General features: G+C 36.2%; 1 protein-coding gene and 2 long non-coding RNA genes across 3 annotated transcripts; 2 read left to right on the plus strand and 1 right to left on the minus strand.

Moving 5' to 3' along the window:
* Positions 1-2,656: 2,656 nt before the first annotated feature.
* LOC109085233 lies at positions 2,657-5,584 on the plus strand. Its single transcript, XR_002016925.2, has 3 exons — positions 2,657-3,316; positions 3,973-4,075; positions 5,000-5,584. It is a non-coding gene; the product is annotated as an uncharacterized LOC109085233 (long non-coding RNA).
* Positions 5,585-7,446: 1,862 nt separating this feature from the next.
* LOC109058452 lies at positions 7,447-11,695 on the minus strand. The gene is made up of 6 exons (XR_006156700.1): positions 11,591-11,695; positions 10,831-10,933; positions 9,196-9,285; positions 8,966-9,052; positions 8,280-8,407; positions 7,447-8,150 (listed from the first exon to the last, which is right to left on the minus strand). It is a non-coding gene; the product is annotated as an uncharacterized LOC109058452 (long non-coding RNA).
* Positions 11,696-16,108: 4,413 nt separating this feature from the next.
* LOC109058451 (apolipoprotein Eb) lies at positions 16,109-18,329 on the plus strand. Its single transcript, XM_019075647.2, has 5 exons — positions 16,109-16,204; positions 16,587-16,651; positions 16,856-17,009; positions 17,121-17,408; positions 17,502-18,329. The coding sequence occupies exons 2-5, from the start codon at positions 16,609-16,611 to the stop codon at positions 17,860-17,862; spliced, it is 846 nt and encodes a 281-aa protein (XP_018931192.1). The 5' UTR covers positions 16,109-16,204; positions 16,587-16,608; the 3' UTR covers positions 17,863-18,329.
* Positions 18,330-19,149: the final 820 nt, after the last annotated feature.

A 19,149-nucleotide genomic window follows, 5' to 3' on the forward strand; every position in this document is an offset into this window, starting at 1 on the left:
CACAGCAACACAAGTTTTATAGTTAGTGAATGAAGACGTGACGTTCAAGTACAACACTTATTAACAATCAGTACTGAAATCTCTGAGTAAGCATTCAACTTCACATTTATAATCATGTAAAAAGAGAGAATCCCAAATTAAAGATGTCTAGACTTTAAGTCAAATATTAAAATCATAACCCACAATTCTTGAATGCAAGATCAACCAAGCCTGCAGGAAGAAGAGAAAAAGTCACAGGGGGCCAAGGACCCACAACCTTAAGAGAACACACCACACATGCACAAAGGTGCACCAACCAGCAAATTGAAAAATGTGTAGTGAATAATGCAAATAACTCTACACTCTCAAATCAATACCCATGCAGTGCAGAAAACCTCATGCCACATGCAGTAAAGGAAAGGCCCAGATGACCCCAGCGGAAAGTACTCCCATGCAGGCTGGCTCCTTGAATATAGGCAAATGGGTTAAAAACTCTCCTTTTCTCCACACATCATATAGACCCTTAGTGGTTGGTACAAACAAGACTTAATGAGCAAAATCAATAATAACAGATAAGAACTAACTTCAAAACAAACATCGGTACATGACCATCAGCCTAAAACTTATATGAAAAAAATGAATAAATCATAAGCAAAACAGCAGGGCCTAGACATCAGAGGTCCATATTCATAGAACTCCACAAAGGAAGATCTCTGCCGTAATCCAAGAGTGGACTAGAAACGCTGCATATTAGAGTGAAATAGAAACAATGCGTGATACAGCTCGTTGCTATAGGCGAAACACGGCGTCCACACCTTGCATAATATTACATACAGCCCACGTGCTCACACTCTTACATCGGGGGGTTATCTCTCCACAATTAACAGAATAGACCATGTAAAAAATAAAAAAACATCCTTATACAAGCTCTTACAGCATCTAAACAAATGCCACGCTCATACCTCACTATGGTGCTTCAGATGGAAAAGATCAAAACGTCAGGAAGTTACGAAGCCTGCCAACCTTTGCACTATGTATAGGGCAAAATAAATACATATGCCCCACCCCGTACACCATCCTTATTATCCACTCGGGCACATATGTCAGACAGTTTCTCCAAGAAGGAAAGATAAATATTTTAACTTTAAAATAAATTAAAACAAATTATTATTATTATTATTATTAAACAAATAATTATCTGGATTTTCATCATAAACATTACTGGATGGCACAGGATTAGTTTGCCATTGTTTTCACTGATCCTCCGTATCAAATGCAGATGTAAATGTAGTTAAATGAAAAACCTTCAAATAACATTTGTGGAACATTTCCTTAAGACTTATGAGTTGACTTATGAGTTAAGGATAGCTTTTGACTGGTTCACCATTAGCTCATGTTTTCATTAATCATGAGCTGAAGTAAGTATTAATTCAGGTATTAGTACATGATTATTCATGTAACTTTTTCTTAAAGTGTTACCGGTTTTACAGCTCTTGCAATTTGTCATTGACTGATTGCCAGTTCCTTCTTAATGGTTGCATGGAGACACATGCGTGCCTCCTGAACATTCATAAACACCCACAGCATGATCAACGCATAAAAATCCCACATAAATGCCAGCGGCAACATGTCGGGAGTTGTTCTTGCATGTTTATAAAAGTACCTGTTAATGCTATTTCCAAGAGTCTCCCACACACTCCCATCAGAACAAAAAACAACCTTCATCATCCACCTCACAAAGAAGCTAATCCTGCCTTTTCCAAGAGTACACTAAGACACTAGACTCCAGGAAAACCGCTGCAACTAGCCTAAGCTGGTTTATAGCTGCTCTAGCTGGTCTCCCAGCCTGAACACCTAAAGAGTGCACCACTAAAACCAGAAAACCACATTTGCCTGAGCAGCTTAGGCTGATTTAAGCTGCCTTTTTTCTTCTTCTCAAGAGCATGGCATAGTGACAAGAAGTTAAGATTATGGCTTCAATACCCCGGGAATGCATGAACTGATAAACATGTATGTCAAATGCATAAACGTGAATTGAAGTGAACCTGATACAGCATATGAAAACACATCCATTTGCATTGCTGTTGGGTTACGTTTACATTTAAGTTTACTTTGCAACTGGATTTTTTCATAGCAATTTTACTCAAAATCTGTTGATGTAAGGTATACCCAGCTAAGAGGGAATGTTCTCAGAACTTTAGCTAACATTTTGGCAAGGCTCTCTTAAAGTTATTTATAAACATTATTCCATTAACATTAATAGAATGTTGTTTAAAGTTATCTGGTCTTTAATAATGTTCTCAAGATGTTATTTATGCATCATTTGTGGAGTGTTTTTTATGTTTTAGCTGGATGTTTGTCTAACATATTTTAAATGCTACTACTTACTAATTCTTTCAGAATGTTCAGAGAAAAGAAACGTTTCCATAATGTTTGCTAAATGATAAATCTCAATGGTCCCTTAATACTTTATCCAACGGTTGCAATAACCAAGAAAAATTATTAGAATTAACATTTTCATAACTCAATGGGAACAACAGCAACAACATTCCCAGACAACACAGTCTCACTCCCTACTCGTCAAATGTCTGACGCATGGTCAAGGGACCCTGGCGTCACTTTTTAACGCACTGGGTATACCTTTGGCGTCATTTTTCAACGTGCAGGGTAGTCCAATAGACTTCTATAGAACTCAACAGTGTTGAAATTTGACGTCTTGGGTCAGCACACCGCAACCCGTTGTCTGCCTTGTATGGGTGGAGACTACAATAAATAAAAATAAAAAGGAATAGGCTACAAAAAAGGATCTATGCCAGGGCGAGCAAATGGCGGCCCCCAGATCATTTTTATCTGGCCCTCCAACTGGTTTTTGATGTTTAAAAACCCTCTCAATCTGATATCAAAGTGCCCTCTGCGCAAAGGTTTAGCGCGTTCATCAGCGGTGAGTTTAACAACACTCAACTGCAGGTAAAACGGCATTCAGAGGTGAGTTTGACCAAAGCAACGCTCAACTGCAGGTAAAAGCATTAAAATGTGAGTTTAACAACGCTCCAAGGCGCGTGCAAGTAAGCAGTTTAAGCGTTTTATTACAACCCATTCTCACTCCTAAAGCGCCAAAAACTGACGCCTCTAGCGTCACTATGAAGACGCCAAAGGCGCCCCTCGGCGTCGCTATATCGACGCACTAGGACCTACATTGCTTTAAGTGGGAAACTTTTGGCGTCAGTACTCAGACGCGAAGGGCATGAGATGTTTATCGCTATGAAATCACGTTCAAGAAGTCTCATTCAGCGCACATCGCGATATTTGCCATCAGTTTACATGTGCCACAGGTTGGGTGAGTAGTCGTAAATACGCTGATTTAATGCCTGTTATAAAATGTATTCCGTCTTCTTTATTAATCAGAATAGCGCTGTATGTTTCCTCGCTGTATTATATCGGTCATCCGAGGCTGTCTTTGAGTTTCATTGCGTTTAACTAAATGAAGACAGCTGCTAACTAGAGTGATTAAAACTCTATCTGTCACGTGACGTGCCATAGACCTTCGATCCGTTTTATATTCATATCAGGTTCAAAGATGTAAGTTGTATTTGTAGTAAAATCATGGTAACCACGACACGTACAATAGTAACAAATGAAATTTGAAGTTAAAACCCCAGGAACGGGACATTTACCATGTTTTTACCACAGTAACTGTAGTTTTACTATGGTATAGTAATAGCACAATAATCACCAAACTAACTATGGTTGTACAACTGTAATGGTAGTGTTTTGATGTGCTTTTATATGACAGATATCACAGTAATCACATTTACTGCACCATGTTTTAATACCTTTTTATGTAAATAAAAAAAAGTAAATAAATAAAGGACACATATTTTTTCCCATCTTGCAGTTCATTCATATCAGTTTATATCTTAAATATTTATATTTAAAATTCTGTCCCCCCCCCCCCCCCCTTTTTTTTATTCTTTTTATTTATTTTTTTTTTAGCTGAAAAGACATGAAGGAAGCAGTCAGCCCAGTCGTGTTTGTGGAGAGGTATTCCTTCAGAAATGGAGAAGACAGAAAGCTGCGGAGGCAGACATTTGCAGCAGTAAGTCTGTGTTAGTTTTACCTTTTTATCAAACTGCTGTTATAATTTGCACAGCATTTGTTGTTTCTTAAACTTTTGCACTGTCCAAATACCCACACTTGCCATCTTTGCACTTGACCACTTGATTACTTATCTGACATATTTCCTGTATTTGGCCCAAGTGTTCGAGTGAGCATGAAGACCACAAGTGTGTGTCGAACTTTTCATGACCTGATGGCAGTGTTTCCCAATCCTGGTCCTGGAGAACCCCAACACTGCATGGTTTTGGTGTCTCTCTTGTCTGACACACACTTTTGAGGTCTTGGAGTCTTCACTGATGAGCTGATGAGTTGAATCAGGTGTGTTTGAATAGGGAGACATCTCAAATGTGCAGTGTTGGGGTTCTCCAGGACCAGGATTGGGAACCACTGCCTTATGGGACACATTTAAGTGTTTACAGAGATTTTTTTTATTTATTTTTTTAGTTTCAACTTTGCATTTTAAAATAAACTTCTAAATGTCTTTTCAATAGTTCCTATTAAAGATGACAATTTAATTTGTGGTGCTTCTAATTAAGTGATAAAAAAGCAATTGCAAATGATGTACAAAATAAATATACTTTTCTGTGCACCAAGAAACCGTGCAACACTTTGTTTTACTACCAAATTATTTTCAATATCTAATTATTATTATTATTATTAATATTTCACATACATTGGAAAGGTTTCCGTGACCAGATCAATTACACTACTGATAACAGTCCTTTAAGCATGTAATCATTTTTAAAATAATTCGTATGAATATAGCTTGCTATTACTGACTTGCTTTTAATAATAGATGCATTTAACATTTAATTATACAGCATCTTTACAGAGGCTGCTTTTATGGTCTAAAAGAAAAAGTTGCATGTAATGTAATAATATTTCCTTCCTTTCTGTCTTACAGGATTGTTTGCAGATAACGCTGTACTCCATCATGCACAAGGACTCACCTCTTTAACTCTTTATCCCCCACACACACAGAAATGGTCCCTGGATCAGTGTTTAGACTTTGCAGTGGTTTGATTTTTGCAGAAAATGCAACTTTGTTTTAATTATAAGCTTATAATGAATACATTTTGACCTTCCAGCAGCCCATATACTGTATACAGAACCAGTGATGAAAACAATAGTTGAAAATAGTATTTTCGTATTGATAAAGCATTGTGTTCTCTTTTTCAAGCTTCATACAGTAAACTTTACTTCTGGTGCTTTTATCATAAAAAAGCATCAGTTCTCATCAGGAGTTTTAGTAAAGGACATATTCATGCACAGCCATCCCCTAGTTCCAGTCATGAAGCGAATGATGTTATTGTCAGATTTATATTTCTGCATTTTTATGTAGCAGGTGTTTGTTTTCCTGAACACTTTATTTTTCTTCCATTGTTCGGACAATCAATGTTTATTTGATGCTGTGCTGATAGAGTTTTATAGATAATATTGCACACTTGACATGCATGTCTTCATGGTGTTATTTTCTGAGTTTGAAACAGTGTGTTATTCACTTTTTGGTCAATTTAACTTTTAAGAAAATTGATTTTTTCCAGTGTTCTCTGAAAGACTGTATCTGTATATACTGTATTTACTGTTTTGTTTTTTTAATAAAAGTATTTGCATAATGAAAATAGTTAACGTTTACAACATAACTGCCTTTTTATTCTTCATAGTGGCAAAAAACGAGCTTGGTGACAGAGGATGCAGTGCAGTAATTTGGGCATTTTGTCTTTGAATTAGTTTTTTCTTTCTGTTTTTATTGCTAGAGTTCAAATGTTAGAGCATGGCAAATCACAGAAACACAAAAGTGAATAATTTTATAACTTTAAAACACAACGTAACATACAATGTAAATGTTAGAAGCTCATCATTTGATTAGTTAATGCACTTGTCTTTGGACAAAAAAAAAAAAAAGATATTTAACGAGAGGAATCGGTTAGATGGGATCCAACTGCGACTGCTGGGCATGTGCACATCAATATTGGCCAATTTTTGTCAAGCTGAACAACAATAATTAGAGCATTTGCATTATTGTTGGAGGAAGGTGTAGACGTTAATAAAACACAATCTAATAGGTAGCAAATTTGATTGATTGTTAAACAATCTATCCCTTCAGCCGAAAAAACGGAAGACATTTGTTATAAATGACCATAAATGGTTAAGGAAGTGTGACGCCGCTGTTCAGCTTTGATATCATTGGCTGTGAATTTCTCTTGTCACCGCACGACTGTCTGTGGTTGGACTATCTTTTAACCCATATTAAACAGCGCATCATGTTACAAAAGTATGTTTTGCTGCTATTATCACATTAGTAATAGATCAAGTCAACAATTAAGGGTTGCTATGTTGAGAAAAATTACCTCTTTAGCGAGATCCTAACCCTAACCCTAAGCATAACTTCAATGAACTACAAAGAAAAGCGCCAAGTTTTCCCTTTCCATAGATAGAACGACAGAGGCTTGTGGGTAATGTAGTTTAAAACTTATTATTAACGAAATGAAATAAATAATACATTTCATGGAAAACTGGATATCTAAATATTTTCATTGTGTAAACCTCTATGATATAATTGAAAGACAGAGTGAAATTTTGTATTTTACAGTGAGCAATATTTAAAACGCCTTTATGACACCTTTCCATTTATTTCTGCAAACTGTGCCCAACATTATTTTATCAGCATAGCATAAGTAGTAATCCTGCCTATTTTCTCTTTGATTCGTTAATTGGACTCTGATTTACAGCCATTTGAAATGTACAGTTTTTGGCTCTTCCGGGGGGTGCTACTGGGCCCCTGGGGGTAGAAGGACAGTAAAACCTACATATATGTATTCTCTTCATCATGGACAACAAACTGAGCTGAGTCACATTTATATCTGACAGTTTTCATAGTCCACCCTTTTCTATTCTTACATCATGGCTAGTATAGCTTTTGACAGGACATTGTGAGGCCATCTGATGAAACATGGAAAAATTAGAAAGAAATTATTTAATAATAAAAATAATAGATTTTTTTTTTATTTTTGAAGTAAACAGCAATAAATATAATGGATGAACCTGCAACAACTTGCCGTTATCTATTCCCTGCTGTTAAGCAGTAATCAAGGACAATTTATACACATTGTGATAGGCTACTTCACTATTACACAAGGACAAATTCATGCAGTACTAAGAATACTATATATATATATATATATATATATATATATATATATATAAATATAAAACTAATTAGCAAAAATCAGTGTAAAAAATGTCGTCCTCACCCCCTTATCTTGCTCCTCATGTGCTGGACATCAGTAATGTGAATGCTCTTGGTTTTAATGCAGTACAAGGTCCACGTTGATTATTCCTGCTACATTCTCAGTTATCCCTCAAGTGTTTGTAACAATAAAGCAAATGGCACCATCTTTTAATGCAAAATAATTCATCTTGTAACTCCCTTTATTTCACCAAAAAATGGCATATTTGTTACTAAATATATACAATAATAACTTTCTGGTGTATTGTTGTTCCAGATGTCATTAATCTGATCAAAAATGTTTATGTCTTAAGTAAAAAATAATTCCGGTAATTAATAACGTAGTTTTTCCAAGTATAAAATAAACACATATGAGACCACCTAGTAAAATTATGTATTTACCAAGAATTTTCAATACACAATATTCATCATATTAATTTTATTGAAGCATAGACTATAAAGTTGATAAAGTAGCATCAAGACAAATAAGATTCAAGGAAAATAATAATGGATCATCAAAAATTCATTAATATCATAAATTAATCAGTTCACACAGATGAGTAATGAAATGTCCTTAAAAGTCACACAATCCCATCCAGGCAACTGTGATACAGATCATGTGATACATATAAGACATGTGATACTGTTTCAGAAAATAATGATTCCTTATCATCACATCTAAACTGGTTTCATTTCCCCATCATGATCTTCTTCTCTCGTGTCTGTAAACAGTTTGTGGTTGATATCCAGCACTGATCTGGTGTAGCTTTTTCTCAGCCAGAGGATCTCTCAGTCCTAACATCCCATTTTCAGACAGTTCCCAGACCTGGTCAAAGTAAAACAAAAAACACAAACAATTCAGATGAAGTTGTTTAATGGACAGTCAGACAGTTTAATGTTCTGTGTGATTTTAGCAGTGTGAACAACTATGACCCTTGAAGTACTGGACACATACCATTCTTCAAGCTGTTTTAAGACCTTTTGAGAAGCTTTTTCTTTGAAGACAATTTACCACATCCTCTTCTTTCATTCCTTTCAAGACCATCACTTGGTCAAAACCCCTCATTTGGCTGATGAGATCATCTGTACAAAGTAAAATTGTTAAAATACTGCAATAAACAATTTCATTATTCAAGAATTAAGAAAAAGTTACAGAGGCAAAGGACTTGCTCTTGAGACACCCCTTAGCATGTGACTGAAGTTTTTGCCTCTAGAATTCATCTTTTGTTGCAGTAAATGTGTCTTTTTTTCCTCTGGAATCTTTCTCCAAAGTTCACGACTTCTCTCACAAATGTGTTTTAGTCTGTGCAGTGTAAGGCCTGGCTTCAAACCAATCAACTATCAATCCACAATTTATAACACAACATTTACAAAACAATGAAATAATGTAAACCACTTTTATAAAACTTGTATGCTTTTATTTAAGAAAAAACAGGTGGTGTTTTTTAAAAACTTAAGATTAAAAATGTTCCAGTCACACTTTGCTAACATGCTATAATTGTAATAGTTGTATCAAAAAAAAAAAAAAAAAAAAAAAAAACCTATTAGAAAGAATAATCAAGGCTGACATGAACAGTCATGTGAGAGATCATCATAAGGTGCTGTAACACATAACACAGCATTGCTTCAATACACACATACCAGTGGACAGCTTTCTGTCTTCGTTTGGGCAAAAGATGGCCGTCTTCATTCCTCATCCTGAACAAATAATTTCCTTGATCTTCTCTTCTGTAAAACAAGATAATCTCTACTTACTCTGTGTGCAATTAATATTGCTCATTAAACATATCATTAAATTCATTTAAAATAAGATTCAGACTAGAGCATTTGATGAGTAAATGTTGATTCAAAAATATTCGAAACAAATGTACCTGGAAAGGGCTGATCATGGCAAGATTCGCTGAGAGCAAGGTTTGTGAGGGTTGGCTCTTAAAAGATCTGTTGAGCTCGATGTTGTAGACCTGAAAAAGAAGAACAGCATTATCTGCAAGCAATCCTGTAAGACAGAAAGGAAGGAAATATTATTACATTACATGCAACTTATATACATTACAGTGGGGGGGGGTTTAGGTTAGACCATGAAAGCATCCTCTGCAAAGATGCTCTATAATTAAATGTTAAATGCATCCATTATTAAAAGCAAGTTCATATGAATTCTTTTAAAAATGATTACATGCTTTCAGGACTGTTATCAGTAGTGTAATTGCTCTGGTTCTGACAAATAAATCAAAGATTTGATATATCACGTGACACATCAAACTAGCATTTCCACTTGTGGAAACATAAATGACGAGGTGCAGAGAGATATCATGTATAGTTGGAACATAAACTGATGGGGCTTATTTGAAGTACCGGTAATTTATTAAGAAGCCAATGGACAATAAAAACTTTCTGACTGTTTGGGGCATTTGACTGCTTTCCAAGAAGAGCGCAACTGATTTATCAATATTGTGATAGTGTCAGATGAGATTGTCCTGGGGCTTGTACAATATCATACAAGTGTTAAACTGAATTACTGAATTATTAAGACTTTGATGTGTGACTATGTTTAGAGTTCTTACTAATGGGGCATTTTTAATACTTTTACCCTGTCCAAATACCCACACTTGCGGTCTTGGCCACTTGAGAGCGTGTGTACGTGACAGTGTGTGCACAAGTCTTAATAATGCCAAAGCGCAGTGCACTTAACCCACACTATCTCCAATACTGCTCCGAAACGCTATACCAGGCTTAGTGTATCCCATCATGCTTTGGAATAAATTGTGAGACTTTTTGCAGAGATCTCACGAGGGGTCACGGAAACCTTTCCAATGTATGTGAAATATTAATAATAATAATAATAATTAGATATTGAAAATAATTTGGTAGTAAAACAAAGTGTTGCACGGTTTCTTGATGCACAGAAAAGTATATTTATTTTGTACATCATTTGCAATTGCTTTTTTATCACTTAATTAGAAGCACCACAAAATTAAATTGTCATCTTTAATAGGAACTATTGAAAAGACATTTAGAAGTTTATTTTAAAATGCAAAGTTGAAACTAAAAAAATAAATAAAAAAAATCTCTGTAAACACTTAAATGTGTCCCATAAGGCAGTGTTTCCCAATCCTGGTCCTGGAGAACCCCAACACTGCACATTTGAGATGTCTCCCTATTCAAACACACCTGATTCAACTCATCAGCTCATCAGTGAAGACTCCAAGACCTCAAAAGTGTGTGTCAGACAAGAGAGACACCAAAACCATGCAGTGTTGGGGTTCTCCAGGACCAGGATTGGGAAACACTGCCATCAGGTCATGAAAAGTTCGACACACACTTGTGGTCTTCATGCTCACTCGAACACTTGGGCCAAATACAGGAAATATGTCAGATAAGTAATCAAGTGGTCAAGTGCAAAGATGGCAAGTGTGGGTATTTGGACAGTGCAAAAGTTTAAGAAACAACAAATGCTGTGCAAATTATAACAGCAGTTTGATAAAAAGGTAAAACTAACACAGACTTACTGCTGCAAATGTCTGCCTCCGCAGCTTTCTGTCTTCTCCATTTCTGAAGGAATACCTCTCCACAAACACGACTGGGCTGACTGCTTCCTTCATGTCTTTTCAGCTAAAAAAAAATAAATAAAAAGAATAAAAAAAAGGGGGGGGGGGGGGGGGACAGAATTTTAAATATAAATATTTAAGATATAAACTGATATGAATGAACTGCAAGATGGGAAAAAATATGTGTCCTTTATTTATTTACTTTTTTTGTATTTACATAAAAAGGTATTAAAACATGGTGCAGTAAATGTGATTACTGTGATATCTGTCATATAAAAGCAAATCAAAACACTACCATTACAGTTGTACAACCATAGGTTAGTTTGGTGATTATTGTGCTATTACTATACCATAGTAAAAACTACAGTTACTGTGGTAAAAACATGGTAAATGTCCCGTTCCTGGGTTTTAACTTCAAATTTCATTTGTTACTATTGTACGTGTCGTGGTTACCATGATTTTACTACAAATACAACTTACATCTTTGAACCTGATATGAATATAAAACGGATCGAAGGTCTATGGCACGTCACGTGACAGATAGAGTTTAATCACTCTAGTTAGCAGCTGTCTTCATTTAGTTAAACGCAATGAAACTCAAAGACAGCCTCGGATGACCGATATAATACAGCGAGGAAACATACAGCGCTATTCTGATTAATAAAGAAGACGGAATACATTTTATAACAGGCATTAAATCAGCGTATTTACGACTACTCACCCAACCTGTGGCACATGTAAACTGATGGCAAATATCGCGATGTGCGCTGAATGAGACTTCTTGAACGTGATTTCATAGCGATAAACATCTCATGCCCTTCGCGTCTGAGTAATGACGCCAAAAGTTTACCACTTAAAGCAATGTAGGTCCTAGTGCGTCGATATAGTGACGCCGAGGGGCCCCTGTAGCGTCTTCATAGTGACGCTAGAGGCGTCAGTTTTTGGCGCTTTAGGAGTGAGAATGGGTTGTAATAAAACGCTTAAACTGCTTACTTGCACGCGCCTTGGAGCGTTGTTAAACTCACATTTTAATGCTTTTACCTGCAGTTGAGCGTTGCTTTGGTCAAACTCACCTCTGAATGCCGTTTTACCTGCAGTTGAGTGTTGTTAAACTCACCGCTGATGAACGCGCTAAACCTTTGCGAATAGGGCACTTTGATATCAGATTGAGAGGGTTTTTAAACATCAAAAACCAGTTGGAGGGCCAGATAAAAATGATCTGGGGGCCGCCATTTGCTCGCCCTGGCATAGATCCTTTTTTGTAGCCTATTCCTATTCCTTTTTATTTTTATTTATTGTAGTCTCCACCCATACAAGGCAGACAACGGGTTGCGGTGTGCTGACCCAAGACGTCAAATTTCAACACTGTTGAGTTCTATAGAAGTCTATCGGACTACCCTGCACGTTGAAAAATGACGCCAAAGGTATACCCAGTGCGTTAAAAAGTGACGCCAGGGTCCCTTGACCATGCGTCAGACATTTGACGAGTAGGAAGTCATACTGACTGCAATTTGAACAAGTTAAACTGTTAAACTAACCAAGAGTATTGCATTTTACTGATAACTTAAAGCAACATCGGATTGGCTAATTATATTTCATTTAAAAAGCATGCAGGGAGTTTAGGATTTGTAAAAGAACATTGGGTGTTCCAGTTCTGCCGAGCTTTCTGCAAGTGGGCCTGAATATTTGGTCTTTAGCATCACAAAATAACTTTTTACACAGAGACGAGGGGTCAAGAAACTGATTAAGATGCAGATGACTGATTTCTCACACAAAGCAGCTGAGAGGCCTTTGACCTGGAATGCCTGACTGTTGAAAACAATGACTAATGTAGACAATCTTCCTGACTGACACATCTGAGGACTGAATCAGAGACCACATAAAGCAAGAAAGGAGAAAAAGAAAGAATCAGAGTCACTAGAGTTCATCAGCACTTGTGTTGTGTTTGTTAAATCCAGTCCATGAATATCAGCTTGAGTTGTGCTGTGATGATGCTGCACTGAAGAATAGATGGTATCTCGTACCACGGTACACTGGACCTAGCAGCCCCATTCTGCTAAATGATGAGTTGGCCAAGGTTACATGCATTCATTACTTACTGTTCACCTTTCACACATTTATCCAAAAACCACATGGGACATAAACAACCGAGTCCTTTCATGATTTCATAATTAAATCATCATGCTGAATTGATTTTTGTTTGTTTGTTTTCGGGAGCAGGATAGTCTTCGGTTTTAAACCACATTTTCTCCAATTTCATTATTATTAGATGCAACAAAATAATTAAATACTCACTTTGGTGAAACCACATGTCTAATATTTCATGGAAAACTTCAGTAAAAAAATAACAATAATTAAAAAAATATCACCACCTCCCCTTTCTAGTAAACCCATGAAAAATGTTGTGTCCAACACTTGGCACTGATCTTCCCCTTATGAAAGCAGTGTTATCAAAAACAGAAAAAGGAATTACAGAGGAAGCTCTGTTTGCAATGTTTTCATTTAACTAATCCATAATACAAAAACATGGGAAGGGCTGAAAAATAACAGTCCATAATAGCTCTTCCTTAGTCTTGCCTCTTTTTGTTTTTCTTTTTTCTATTCAAGTAGTCAGTTAAAATGTATCTTTCTTGTAGCACTGTCAGTCATCATAGTTTGCGGTATTCAGATTGTGCCTTATACTTTCCATTTCAAGAAACAACCATTGGAAATGGGAAGTTTCTGACTTAATGCATCAGCATTTTAAAGACAACCAGACTTTACCTCAGTACCAGTGGTAAGTTTGGTGCAACTCATTGCATCACAGAATAAACTTCATTGCTAACAATAATTCATTTGTCAGATCCATTATTCTGAAGTGACTTACAAATTAAGTTCAACAAACCTCAATTCATCAGGACACATAAACAACAGCAACTGCCAAAATACCAAAAAAAGCTACCATAAGCTTACCATACGCTGTAAAAAAGAATTTCAGTTTTTCTGCTTCAAAATGTAAAGTTTAATTCAATAGCAATTTTCGAGTGAAAATTGTGTAGTTTTATAATTTAGAGTATTGTTCTTAATATCTGTTTCTTCACAAACTGAGTTTTGTATCAAAGTAAAAAGTAGATTTTTATGGATCAACAATCAGTTGGAAAATGTACAGAAGAGTATATGAAACTACAGTGGATGTCTGCATGAGCAGTGATCATACTGAGCCCTTTGTATACTAAAGAGATGTTTGTTTTCACCAGCTGCAGGGGTGAAACAGACAGAGCTGAGCCAGGAGAAAGGGACAAGTTGGGACAAGAGGCTAAAGATCACTGAATAGGTGGAATCAAATTGTGGGTGATAAGGCTTTTCTTATGTTATCACGGGAAAAAACATAATTAGGCTACCCTAAGCTTTTCAACCGGAAATAAAGATTAGTTTAGAAAAGAACACCAAAGAACAGCATCTTGTTGGGTTGTGTTGTGAAATCAGGAACTGTAAAGGAAATATAAGGCTGCATTCATTATGTTAACTCTTTATAGGGAATACCAAAGAATGTCTTATCTTTTAAGATAAACTCTAGGCCATGTAGACGTGGAAGGGCATTGTGATCAAACAGGCTGCAATCAGAAGTAATTTGAAATTCCTGACATTAGTACTTGTTACATCATAACTGAGCTTGCTAAACAAAATGACAAGAAATACACTAGATATTACAGGGGACCCTTACGCAAAGAAAATATATCTCCTAATATACGAATGATCAATATAATAAATGATTCAATGGTATATTAGGAAATATACAGAATAATATTTTGTGTAAATATATTACAATATATTGAATAAGCCTAATACATAAGGAATTGCCGTTTTCATATATTGAAAAATGTGTGACATCACAATATATGTAATTTTATATTCAGTATACACTGTAGGCTATAATATACATATGTACATGAGATAAAATATGGGACTGCATGTGCAAAACTATATTGAACATATATTTAATAAAAAAGTGCACAACAATACTTTTTAAACGAAGTAACATAATTTGACAGTGTTTGGCCAGTTATCTTCATAACCACAGGCTCTACTCTCAACCAACACACACAAAAAACAAACCCAAACAACAAAATAATGCAACATCAAATTATAAAAGATCTCCCTCTATACACTTAATTTATTGATTTTATTTTTTTACTCTCCTTTCACACACAGAAGCAAAGCATGCTGGGAAAAAGAGATCTGCTTTAACTCATTGTGTGAATGTGTGTATATATGTGTACATACATTCACATTATATGGGAGCATCTATGTGCAATATATAAGCAATAAAGATTCAAACATGATAAATATTAGATTTATCTTTGTCTTTATTTCTAAATATATTTGTATGTACCAATATATAGCCATATATTGTCAATGCATATATTGCTGCATATTGAAAAATATAAGCAAGATTCCAATATATGGAAATATATTATATAATATATCGAATTATATTTCGCAGTATATTCCCATAGTTTTGTTCCGTAAGGGGAACAACATTTTATTTGTTATAATAAAAACTGTATACTGTTGTTGTTGTTGTTACCACCATTGCTCATGTAGAAATTAGCAATAGTATGGCCAATAGGCGGCTCGTCGGGGAGGCACAGCTGCCAATAGGTGTCTATTTAAATGCTAATAGGGCCATCCATGTTAATCCAGGCCATTCCAGTAAAACGTACAAACAATTATGTTGGCGTCTGCATTAATGTTCGTGTCACCTTTAGACTCAATTGTCTCTTTAATGACGAGGGATTTGTCTTACAGGCACATTAACAATTGCTTGATTTTTTAAGTCGTCAGTCTGAGAAGAACAGCTCCGATTTTCATTAGCCTACTGAGAGAACATAAAATAGGTTAATTATAAACGACAATATTGTTAGATACGCGCTTTAATTTAAACAATTCTTGTCATTAAAGGAAAGCATGAATATATTGCATATAGCCTACAGTATTATTAAAATATTTTTGAATTAAAGAGAGTGGCCTATAAATCATTATACAGAATAAGGGACGCAAAATTGCTGTAATCTCATAGCCAGAACACACATCATCAATTCCTTAGCACAATATGAAAGGCGATTCCTTATTTCTTAATGAAATAATATAAACTGCGCAATTTATCTCCAGCTGGTGCGGAAAGATGCGGACTTCGCACACTTGCTGCGGTCAGTGACGCGTGGGATGATGCGCGAGCCCTGAACAAATGAGAAATCACGTGGCAGCGATTGTGAATGCAGCGGGTGCGTCCCGGGACTGTATAAAAGACCTAACGTCCACACTCCCTCTACACGGAGAAAATTACACGTCTCAGGTAAGTAACACTTGCTCCTCACTCACAGAGTAGTCGTAAACTTAAGTCATTACTGAACGGTTTATATGCAGGAGAACCAGTTTGTCTCTAAAACTATTACTTACTAAACTTCCAGTTAACGGTCACTGAGTATTTAAACGCGTATTAATGTAGAAAGTAGCCTACTGCATACATAGGCTACTTGTATATTCAGATGCTGTTTATTTGTGCATTTTAAGACGGATCTTTTATATTATACTGTTTAGGTTAAATATTTGAATACCTGTGAATTAATAAGTTTAGGGGTTCCCATTTCCAAGGTTTGGGGGGTAAAATATTATATTTATATTTTCTTGCCAATGCTTAAGATATATTGATTTCTCCTGTTTTGATCTGTCCTCAGGTGTACTTGTCTGCCCATCAAAATGAGGTCTCTTGTGGTGATCTTTGCTCTGGCTGTTTTTACTGGTATGAAAAAAAAAGTATCCATTCACCCATGGTTTAGTTTTTCTGTCTGTTTGGAAAATCAATGTACAATATTATGTTTGTAATGCATCTTTATCAACTAGTACATTACATAATTAATAAAAGGCACTGGAAATTATCCAGCTCGCTCATTTGTGAATAACCTAATGTGGCATAGAGTTCACAATCTCTTCAAACCCCCTGTAGGCTGCCAGGCTCGTAGCCTGTTCCAGGCTGATGCCCCTCAGCTCAGGTGGGAGGAGATGGTGGAACGCTTCTGGCAGCATGTGTCCGAACTCAACACGCATGCTGACGGTGTGGTCCAGAACATCAAGGGCTCCCAGCTCAGCAGAGAGCTTGAGTAAGTTCCTCTTTAATATCTATCTAAAGCACCATCATACTCATCTTCTCACATTATCAAATAGCATACATGCTTCTGAAACACCGTTCCTCACCAGCTTTGTTTTTGCAGCACCCTGATTACTGACACCATGACTGAGCTGAGCTCATACAGTGACAATCTTCAAACCCAGCTGGCTCCATACACCTCTGACTCTGCTGGTCAGCTCAACAAAGATCTCCAGCTCTTGGCTGGTAAACTGCAAACTGACATGAACGATGCTAAGGAACGCACCACTCAGTACCTGCAAGAGCTGAAGACCATGATGGAGCAGAACGCCGATGACGTGAAGAACCGTGTGAACACCTACACCCGCAAACTGAAGAAACGCCTGAACAAGGACACCGAGGAGATCCGCAAGTAAGTCTGGATGCTCTCTCAGGTGGCTAAAACCAAGCTAACTAATAAAACAATTTTTTAATATATTAATAAGTTTCTCTTTCATTTCTCCAGTACCGTGTCAACCTACCTGGGTGAGCTGCAGTCTCGTGCTTCCCAAAATGCTGAAACCGTGAAGGACCGTTTCGAGCCCTACGTCAGCCAGGCCCAGGATGGTGCCGGCCAGAAATTGGGTGCCCTTAGTGAGCTGATGAAGTCCCAGGCGCAGGAGGTCAGTGAGCAGCTGGAACTCCAGGCTGGAGCTCTGAAGGAGAAGCTGGAGCAGACCGCCGAGGACCTGCGCACATCCCTAGAGGGCCGCATGGATGAGCTGACCAGCCTCCTCACCCCTTACTCAGAGAAGATCCGTGAGCAGCTGCAGATCGTCATGGACAAGATCAAGGAGGCCTCAGCAGCTCTTCCCACTCAAGCTTAAGAGCTCCACACTTATCTAGTGTTAACACCAAACAGAAACAAGAAGGGAGGTTTTGTGTTACTGAAATGTGCTTTTTCATTCTGTGAGAGGTTGATAAGTGGTTAAGAACTGGACTCGACTGGACTAGCACTGTCCATTATTGGACAAAAGAATACTCACCATGTTTACTTTCTTAGTATTAACCCAGTTTCTAAGGATATACTTTCAGTGTCTTTCGTTAGCATACTTCAGAGAAATTGTAAGATCAACCAACTTATCTAAGAGTTTTTTCTAGTTAGTGGGGCCAACATGGCACCGTTCAAAAAAAACAATAAAAAGTGCCTTCAGCTGCTGAACTAAATCAGAATATATGCATAGATGAGCTTTGTTAGCCACAAATCCACATATAAATCATTGTTAACTTTACACGTTTGTGCACTGTTGTATTTGAATATTTGTTTTCAATAAATGTGCGTACTACTACACTACTTATTTTTCAGTTGATTCTTGTTAAGAGTATTGCAAAGTACTTATGAAACCATTTCTGTTCCCACCACAGTCAGTTTAATAATCCCACACAAATACATGCATCTCCAACATATATGTTTTGGATCATAAGATTGTTTACTTAGTTTTAGAAAAAAAAAAATATATATATATATATATATATATTTCAAAACTATATACAGTCAAATTAAAAAATATTAATGCACCATATAAAATATATATAAAAAAATATATAAACTTTTTTTTTATATAATATATTTATATTATATATATATATATATATAGATAGATAGATAGATAGATAGATAGATAGATAGATAGATATTATATGATCATTTCTGACAGATCATGTGACATTAAAGACTGGTGTAATGACTTATGAAAATTTTGAGATATTGACTTTTAGAAATATTTAGTAAACTTAACATTTAAATTCGTTAAACTATAATTATTTCACAATATTACTGTTTTCACTGCAGCATTTGTAAACAAAATTACGCAGACCCCAAACAGTAGTACAGTAATGTATCTTACAAAATAAATTATAATATAATGACAATACATATAAACAGACAATGCACTGATACAGTAGCATGAGTATTTTACCTGTTTTGCAGTATTTCTGGCTATAATCTGAATTTTTCTCTTAATAACTGGCTAAGGGATCAGGCAGGCTAAAACATGCACTCTCTTTATACAACACAACTATTAATGTAGGCCTGTAATAAGAGTCAGGGACAACACATACATATGCCCTTGCAAAAAGCAGTTAGCATTTAACCTAGTCTTGCATTTCCAGAT

Source organism: Cyprinus carpio, chromosome B16 (genome assembly GCF_018340385.1).
Source record: "Cyprinus carpio isolate SPL01 chromosome B16, ASM1834038v1, whole genome shotgun sequence".
NCBI classification, from domain to species: domain Eukaryota; kingdom Metazoa; phylum Chordata; class Actinopteri; order Cypriniformes; family Cyprinidae; genus Cyprinus; species Cyprinus carpio.